We start from the raw sequence: 9,084 nt of genomic DNA on the forward strand, positions 1-9,084 counted from the left end.
TTTTTGGCATAAAAGTAAAATAATTTTGACCCATACAATGATACAATGTATTGTAGGCTATTGCTACAAATATACCCGTGCTACTTATTACTGGTTTTGTGGTGCAGGGTAACATATTTAATATTTTAAACATCAGTCCAGTTACGAGAGTAACGGAAATCTTCCTGTAAGGTACAGAATACAAAAACTGCAAACCATATGGGATAAATGCACAACAAAATAATTTCCTTTTATTTTTTTTCCTCGGTGGACAATTATAAATGTGAGGCAAAAGGTCATGGTGCAAGATTTTTACTAGCAAAAAATACACAAACAAAACATAAAAAAAAAAATCAAAATGCATTATTTTTCAGTAGATGGTTTGTAAATGAATTGTATATGACACAAAAACCATGTTTATAAAATTAAGTAAAGTAAAATAAAACTGAGGCTAGGAATTGATACTTAGACAGACTATTTTTTAGTTAAAAATTTTAGTTTTTTTTTTTACTGTTAATTATAATAAGCACTAGGGGTCACATTTAACCATGTGTCAACACCACAGTGTATAGATATGCAAGACTGGATAGAGGGCGGAGCTTATTTTGACATCACTGGCCAATCCAAAACAGCTCCTCATCCCACCCCTTCTTAGACTACATCTGGTAGGCCTCAGGAGTCAACATCACAAATAACTAAACCTAATTGGTACTAAAACTGTTTTTTGAAGGAACCATAAGGATCACTCTGTGCTCACTCTGTGTTGGAACAACAGATGCCTGACATGTGCATGAACATGATCACTGACGTGTCTGCAGATAAGGCAGAAGGGGTCTGATTACTGACGACGCTTACAACACACTTGTGCATATTCATTTGAGAGCCAAAATAGCATCGTACGATTTTCCGGTCCGACAGACTTGCACGTCTCTGAATCCTGCGTCGGTGAGCAGCCGTGTATAATGAGAGGGTGGATGTTCCTTCCCTTCTGTCTGGACCAACATATTCAGAGAAAACATCTGAACCATAGTTGGACCCCGGCGGTTCTCGAATAACAGTGCCTCTGCGATCAGAACGCCTCCACCTAGACAGAGATGTTTAATGCTGTGAAAACGATCATTTTAGGGCCACCTAATAATTTCTCACCTGATAAAAATCTAATAATAGTTTCTCACCTGGATGACATGCTGTATGAATCTTCTTCAGTAGTTTGAGATTTTTGTCCTCCTTCCAGTCATGAATGATCCGGGCAAGAATGTATAAATCTGCCGGAGGGATTTCTCCCTCAAAAAAGTCCCCTACAAATACAAACATATACCTAACTGTTTTATAGATGAGAAATGACATACTAGAGTTATTAATTTTTAAAATAATTTTTATCTTATTTCATTTAGTTTTCACATCATCAACACTGCCGCTGAAAAGTCTGGGGTTGGTACGATTTTTTATGTTTTTGAAAAAAAGACTTAATGCTCACCATCAAAAAAATACTACAGTGATATTATTAAAATACTATTAAAATGGAAAAAAACATTTTCCATTTTAGTATATTTATAAAATTCAATTTATTCATTTAATGGCAGTATAAATGTTACATAATTTTAATTTTACAATGTCACTTTTAAACAAATTTATGCATAGTTGCTGATTACAATTTTTATTTTGAAAAAAAAAAAAAAACAACAACAAAAAAAACTTTGCTATGTAGATTTTTTTTGCTTAGTTAATATGCTAACTGGTATCATTTAAAAATGCCTTATAGCATTGAATTTATCAGGACAGTGTTATTGCCATCAAGTGTATAATGTGTTCACGTTTAATTCAGATGGTTTTATGATATAAGAAACTAAAACATTAAAGGTGCAATAGGTGATCATCTAGAAACATTTTCTGTTATACTGGTTGAAATCCCTTCAGATCTCGATAGCAATCATTAAGTTAAGTGATTTACATTTATTTATCTGTATTTATATCATCTGTGAAAGGCGTAGGACCAAGAAATGTATGTCCAATCAAAACGCTTGGTCTGAGCGTTTTAAATAGCTTTCCTGCTATGTATCTGCATACCGTTCGCGCAGTTATTGTAGTACTTTTAAAGTTTTCTTGCTGGTTAATGAAACATGATGTAGCCCAGCGGTTCCCAATTCCAGTGCTTGCGCACCTTATTTGCATGTCATGCTTGGTTAACAAACCCGATTCAGATTCAGCTATGTGAATGAACTTTGTTTCAATCGATATGATCCCTACACCGTAATCATTGCTCCCTACTCCCTGAGCAGGGGTTTACTTCACTTCAGAACATAGACTGGAATTGGGAACCGCTGATGTAGCTTATTGTTGTAATGTTGTCTGTGGTATTCAGGGGCCGGATTCACAAAAACTTTTTAAGCAATAAATTAAGAAATTTCTTAAGATAAATTCCACAAAGTTCTTAAGAATGTTCTTAAATGCAATTCTTGAAAAATTCTTAAGTTCTCAAATATATTCTTAAGAACATCTTATTGTTTTCTTATTAAAAAAAAAAAAAAAAAAAAAACTCAAACTATTGTCTTTTTGCGCTTCCGGTAGATTATAATAATCATAATAAGCATGCACCATAGACTGTATATTTTCGTTGCGACTTTGACTGATGCTCAGCTTCACGTTTTTAATGCAGCCTGTTTTTGAACAGTTACCTTTAAAACAGCATGTCTCACTCAAGCTGCAGCGATATTTTTTTGCCATGTTTTTACGATCTCATCTGAGTAATTGTTTCCATTATGTGAGTCAGCGCTTCTACAGCAAAATGCTTCCTGCACATTCATATGCGCTGAATACTGCAAAAGATTATGGATTTATAAGCTAAAATTAACGGCGTTCAATTAAATCTCCCTATGTGACTCGTTTTAGAGTGGCTAATGAGTTTTGAAGTCAGCAAAAAGCAGCGTCACACACAGGCTAATCATGAGCAGTCATCGCTGTCCCTTCAGAAAACGTGTGCACATCCATAGTTCTTCTATGTATTACATGTAGCTGTTGTTGTAATGCTTAAATTAATTTGAAATAAGCCAATAAATTCATAAAATAATATTTATTGTTTGGGATTTAAGACTTGGGATTTAAGACTGTGAAAAAAGTTATTTAAGATGATTTTTAAGAAGATTCTTTTCAAGAATTTGAATTCTTCTTAGGTTTTGTCTTAAGAACAATCTTAAGAAAAAAAGATAAGAATATTCTTAAGATTAATTTTTGGGAATACAAAATATTCTTAACTTTTTATCTAAAGTTAAAAAATAAGAAGAAAATGGCAGTTAATAAGAAATTTCTTCTTAAGAATGTTTCGTGAATCCAGCCCCTGGTCTGTGAGCATAAATGTGTTCAGGGGGGCGTGGCTTTGGACTGTGATTGCAGGGAGGGTGGGACGTACCCTTTCAGTGCTTTCAGGCTAATGTTAGCAATTTCCGAGATCTCCTATTGCACCTTTAATCTAAAACCATTTCTGAGTGTTCTGAGTTTTTCCCAGTTATTTAAGTTTTTATTTACATTTTAGTTAAGAAAACAGTTTTTTATTAAGTTTCTATTTTTAGTTTTCATTAACTATATTAACACAACAAGCTTAAAATTTACTGTGGTCTGGGCAGTAACTAGATTGTTGTTGTTTTTGACAAGTTCAGAGGGACAGAGAATGGGTCAAATGCAAACGATGTTACAATGCGTCATTCCGCACCCTCTTGAAAACAGATGGTGTCGTCTTGCTGGGTGAAATGCCGCTGAGCAGTCTGGACCACAGCCGGGAGATCCAGAACCGTGACAGTGGAGGAAGGATACTCTTTAGCCAGCTCTCGCGCTAATGCACCAGAGCAGCCTGCAAGTCAAAAGCAGCAAGCATCTCAAAATAACATGACTTGCGAATCTACAACGTCTTGCATAATTCATTTAAAAAAATGTTTCTACAACTGTGAGATTTTTATTTTTAGCTCAAATAACTGTCACAAATAACTAAGAGTCAAAACAACATTTATACTCACCTCCCAGATCTATGACGGTCTTGAAGCTAGAAAGATCAAATGCTGTCACTATGTCATGACCGTCAATGACCCATGTAGAGTTCATCAGACCCATGAACTTCAGCATCTCCTCTTCTGACCTGAAACAAAACATTGATGGATTTGAGTTTCAATGGTGTACGGCCAATTTAACGTGTCTTTGCTAAGTAAAAGTATTAATTCCTTTACTATACAAATCTGGAAAACAATACAAAGATTTTGATAACTGATATCCGTATTATTACTTAAAAACATTATGGGTATAAAATTTAATGAATACAATATAAAAAGGATAAAAACGGATATCTTCACAAAATGCCAGAATTACTAGAGCGTGAGATGCGTTCACACACATACACAATCACAAACATACATACAATAACACTAGTCATTCTTTTACATACACACATAATAGTCGGCTCATATATAGCACACACACACACACACCACCCCTCCAGACATGGGAACAGACTGTCATAAAGACTCAAATTTGTATTGGTTTAAAGTCCATGACCTAGAATTACACTGCACCAGAAGCTAAGCGCTTAAGACTGCATCACTGGAGTCAAAGAAAGGACTTTTAATCTAGTGACGTCTAGGGACAACGACAACATTCACTGCTAATGTTATATAAAACTGATCACACAAACCTGTATATGGCAGAGAAGATCTCTTCAGATGGGAGGCCAAACGTTTTCTCATTCTGGTTCTTTCCTTCCCTGTAAGTTTTCAGATATTTTGATTCTACCATTTTTCTTCCTCAATAAAACACAAATCCTGATGTATCTAAAGATCACTACAATGAAACTTAAACTGGCTCACACACTGCGATGCCTACCTAACAGCATCTACAAGATTGTTCCAGAGTGGGTAGATGGTCTGAGAGTTATAAATGATCAAATCATGTAGAGATTTGGGGCTGGTCTTGGCCAGGTATAGATTAGCAACATCTGTACTGCTGTAAAAAGCTAGGAGAGAAGACAAAGAGTACAAGTTTGGAGACTTGGAGGATTATTTTAATAAAAATCTAGACACAAGAGATGGATGATTTTATGAACAGAAGCAGATATTTACATTTATCACCTTTACATAATAGAGCAATCAAAGTAACTTCGCGCTATTTGAGGAGGAATATAAAATAGTCAAGCAGCTCACCTGTTCCCTGTACAACCTCCACATCCACAATCTCAATGGCAACCAAAACACCCAGTAAACGCTCTATACCGTCTTCACTGGTGCCAAGCTTCTGTGCCACTTCTACTGCGCTCATGGGCTTTTGGGATTGGAGGAGGAGGTCGAACACCCCTAACTCACAAGCTGAAAATATTGCCTGGAGGAGAGCAGGGATTCAGGATATTCAAATAAAAAATGTCAGTGGGAACTTATGTTATTTATGTGTTTGTCATTTCTTTTAAAGGGTAAATTGACAATGCAACTTGTAACTGAATACATATTCTTGCTTTGATACCTAAAGGCATTTTCAAAAAGTAATGTCTAGTATTTCTTCTTGTTAGGATATTTGAATTAGACAAGACAAAATTTGTTTAATGATATAAAGTATGCTATAGCCACTATATTTCTACAGGACAACCCAAAGCTAAAGTAATATTGTGTAATAATACTACAGTTAAAAAATAAATTCTGTTTTCAGATACTGTTAAATGTAATTTATTTCTGTGATGGCAAAGCTGGATATTCAGCATCATTACATCAGTGTCACGTGATCCTTCAGAAATCATTCTAATATGCTAATTTGGTGCTCAATAAAAATTTTTTTATTATCAATGTTGAAAACTGATTAACATACATTTTTTTTTGGATTCTTTGACAATATAAAGCTTAAAAGGTCTAATTATTTTAAATAGAAATGTACAATATTATACATTTCTTTAGTTGCATTTGACCCGTTTAATGAATCCTTTCCTTGCTGAATAAAAGTATCTTTATTTCTTAAAAAAAAAAAAAAAATCAAGACAAATATCTGATATCTGTCACTGAACAGGATTTTTGCAGTGTGATTTTTTATTTTATTTTTGGACTAAAACTACATTCAACATATTTCTCCAGAAGAAACCCTAAGTAAATGGTAGTATAAATTACATCAGCCCATGAACACGATTTAAGGTTAAAATTAATATTAATGTTCAAGTATACTGAAAGGTGTAATATTTGTAAAAAAAAAAAAAAAGATAAAAAAAAAAGAATATTTTAGATTACATGACTTTTTATATAATTCATTAATTTCCAATTTTAATGACTTTTTGCCACCTGTGTTTTAGAGTAGATTGACTGTGCAAAATTATTTGTGTGAATTATATTATATTATATTATATTATCAAATTCAGTTAATGCAGAATCCTTTCTGGGTTTTCTGGGATAACAAAAGTCCTGAGTCATCTCAGAGTTTGACTCAGTGGCTTTTAATAAGTTATAAGCCTGTCCTGCCAGAGGCAAAATCAGCCCTGGTGAACACAGAGGTAAAAAAACAACAACGTGGACATGCCACAAATAATAAATGTTCTCACATAAAACATTTACTCATAAGGCAACAATAAATATCACGTGTGGTAAACACATTATTAAAACGTTCTGCTAAAGATGCCTTAGGTCGATTCCACATCACAAAGGAAGTATCACAGAAGTACTGATTTATATCAGTTGGTTGATTGATATTCATGCACTCATTTTGATAAACACTCTATTATAGAGACATTAAGGAATTCAGTATGAGTCTCTCATAAAACACACACCTTGGAGATCCTGAATCCATTGAAATATTCCAAAAGCTTAAAAGGATAGTCCAGTTCACTCTGGGATAAATGCTCAGCCATGATGAGAAACGTCCCTCCTGTAAAAGTCAGGCTCGCCATCAGCTTCAACTTATGTGAAAACCAAGTGAATGTGAAATATCAAAGTAGCCAGTATAAGTTAGTGTTGAAAGATCCAAATAATATTGATATTACACTTCAACCACTGAGCCTGTGCAGTACCTTTTCAACAACAACAACAACAATACTAATAAAAAAGATACGAAAATAAAAATAGGGTTCATAAAGGCATGTACAGAAAATGCTATAAAACGTATTTTCTGTTCTGCATTCTTTGCTTAAACTCTATTAATGCATTACAAAATATAGACGATTGTGGTACACAAAAGCTGATGTCGTCATCAGCTGCTGGTCCAGACTTACCCAAAATTTAAACATTTTAAGCAATTCTGAATTTTATATTGACATTACCAGACTGTATGCATTCTCCCTCTCAAATGAGGTTCATCTGAATCTTTGGTCCTCACACTTGCACAGAGCCGGTCACACTGAAAGAATGTATTGTGTAACCAACTACTAAGTCATTCATGTGTTGTTTCCACGGAACATGTACAGATACACACGATGATGATGTGTTGACCACAGTGCTGTAAAAATACTACGAGTTGATCGAAGATATTTCATATAAAGCTGCAAGATTATCGATATATGCAGAGTCTAAAACCTGCTTGCACAACTATGCTTAAGCACTGCAGTGTTTAAGAAAACCAAACTTACCCAACAAAAACTGCCGGTTTGATATGAAATTCCGTTCTACACAATTCTACGGTTAATTCGACTCTGCTCCAACAGTCATCTCGTGCGAAATAAAGCACCGTTCGCGAAATGATATATGAAAGAATCACACTGTGGCGGTGTTCTGTAGCGATGTCCGATTCCTGAACCCAGTTCACAGTTTGAACGACTCATTCACGACCGAATCGGTCAGAGCGGCTCCGAATTGGCAATGTGACTGAAGACCAAGACACATATAAGAGCCTATATATGATTTACTGAAACATTTTAGAGCATGTACTTTGACAGGCCGAAAATCGCCGATATAAAATGTCACGAACGACGCTATGACGTGAAAGAATCGATGGAATTTTTAACCGGTCAGAACGAACTGTTGGAAAGAACCGATTCGCGGAATTGATTCAGATTTCCCATCACTGGCAGCCTTCGGCCTCTGTTAGAGAACCATTGGGGTTTTAGTGACATCTGGCGGTTAATACCGAGCGATTTCAATAATTATGCTGTTATAATGAACAAAACAAAAAGCCCTTGAATAAAATCCTCCACGAAGTGATTTTTAGTGGAAAGGTAGCACTAATAATATAGCATTAGCAGTGGCTATTAGAAATCTCAGCTTGACCACAGCAAAGTTCCCTCTTTTTATATACACACGCACAGTGGGTACAGGTATTATTCAGACCCCCTTAAATTTTCACCGTTATATTGCAGCCATTTGCCAAAATCATTTAAATTCATTTTTTCCCCCTTAATGTACACAGTGTGACAGTACACACCATAGTGACAGTAAAACACAAAATTGACATTTTTGCACTAAAAAAGAAAAACTGAAATATCACATGGTCCTAAGTATTCAGACCCTCTGCTCTGTATTTAGTAGAAGCACCCTTTTGATTGAATACAGTCAGGAGTCTTTTTGGGAAAGATGCAAGTTTTCCACACCTGGATTTGGGGATCCTCTGCCATTCCTCCTTGCAGATCCTCTCCAGTTCTGTCAGGTTGGAAGGTAAACGTTGGTGGACAGACATTTTCAGGTTTCTCCAGAGATGCTCAATTGGGTTTAAGTCAGGGCTCTGGCTGGGCCATTCATGAACAGTCACGGAGTTAACAAAAGTTATATCAAAGTACAATAGTAAAGTAAGAAAATCAAGGTATATTCAGCTGGTATCAGGCGTCACAGTATCCCTCGACGCCTGATACCAGCTGAATATACCTTGATTTTGTAACTTTACTATTGTACTTTGATATAACTTTGGTTAACTTTAATAAAACTTGTATTTTATTATTGACAAGTTATGGTCTGCAAGAGTAGTAATTTAAGAGCCGTAAGCAAGAACTGACCACAGAAGTCTACTGAGCAAGTTGTAAGTATTTTTGAAATGCTTATAGTTTTGTCCAGGGTCGACTTTCCTTACCTACCTGAAAATAATAAAGAAACAGGTAAAAGGTGTATAGATAAAGGAGACACCATAAACCAGGGGTGCATTAAAGACTTATTTGTAGATAATTTTGTACTTGCA

General features: G+C 35.2%; 1 protein-coding gene across 3 annotated transcripts; it reads right to left on the minus strand.

Moving 5' to 3' along the window:
• Window positions 1-204: 204 nt before the first annotated feature.
• Window positions 205-7,904, minus strand: asmt2 (acetylserotonin O-methyltransferase 2). Of its 3 annotated transcripts, none has more exons than XM_052580219.1 (9): window positions 7,550-7,904; window positions 6,755-6,852; window positions 5,160-5,334; window positions 4,843-4,972; window positions 4,655-4,723; window positions 3,987-4,105; window positions 3,686-3,823; window positions 1,155-1,277; window positions 205-1,063 (listed from the first exon to the last, which is right to left on the minus strand). In XM_052580219.1, exons 2-9 carry the CDS (start codon window positions 6,833-6,835, stop codon window positions 852-854), a joined length of 1,047 nt encoding a protein of 348 aa, XP_052436179.1. In that variant the 5' UTR covers window positions 6,836-6,852; window positions 7,550-7,904; the 3' UTR covers window positions 205-851. The 3 variants fall into 3 exon arrangements, with proteins under 3 accessions (XP_052436179.1, XP_052436180.1, XP_052436182.1); XM_052580220.1 differs by lacking the exon at window positions 7,550-7,904 and adding an exon at window positions 7,244-7,462; XM_052580222.1 differs by lacking the exon at window positions 7,550-7,904 and adding an exon at window positions 7,196-7,325.
• Window positions 7,905-9,084: the final 1,180 nt, after the last annotated feature.

This window comes from Carassius gibelio, chromosome B17 (genome assembly GCF_023724105.1).
Source record: "Carassius gibelio isolate Cgi1373 ecotype wild population from Czech Republic chromosome B17, carGib1.2-hapl.c, whole genome shotgun sequence".
NCBI classification, from domain to species: Eukaryota; Metazoa; Chordata; class Actinopteri; order Cypriniformes; family Cyprinidae; genus Carassius; species Carassius gibelio.

Excerpts from the sequence above, each read along its gene's own strand:
- asmt2 (XM_052580219.1), bottom strand. The coding sequence starts at position 6,835 with ATGGCTGAGCATTTATCCCAGAGTGAACTGGACTATCCTTTTAAGCTT. Across the intron at positions 5,335-6,754 it reads ATGGATTCAGGATCTCCAAG|GCAATATTTTCAGCTTGTGA; the intron begins GTGTGTGTTTTA and ends GCTCTCCTCCAG. Across the intron at positions 3,824-3,986 it reads GACCGTCATAGATCTGGGAG|GCTGCTCTGGTGCATTAGCG; the intron begins GTGAGTATAAAT and ends TTTGACTTGCAG.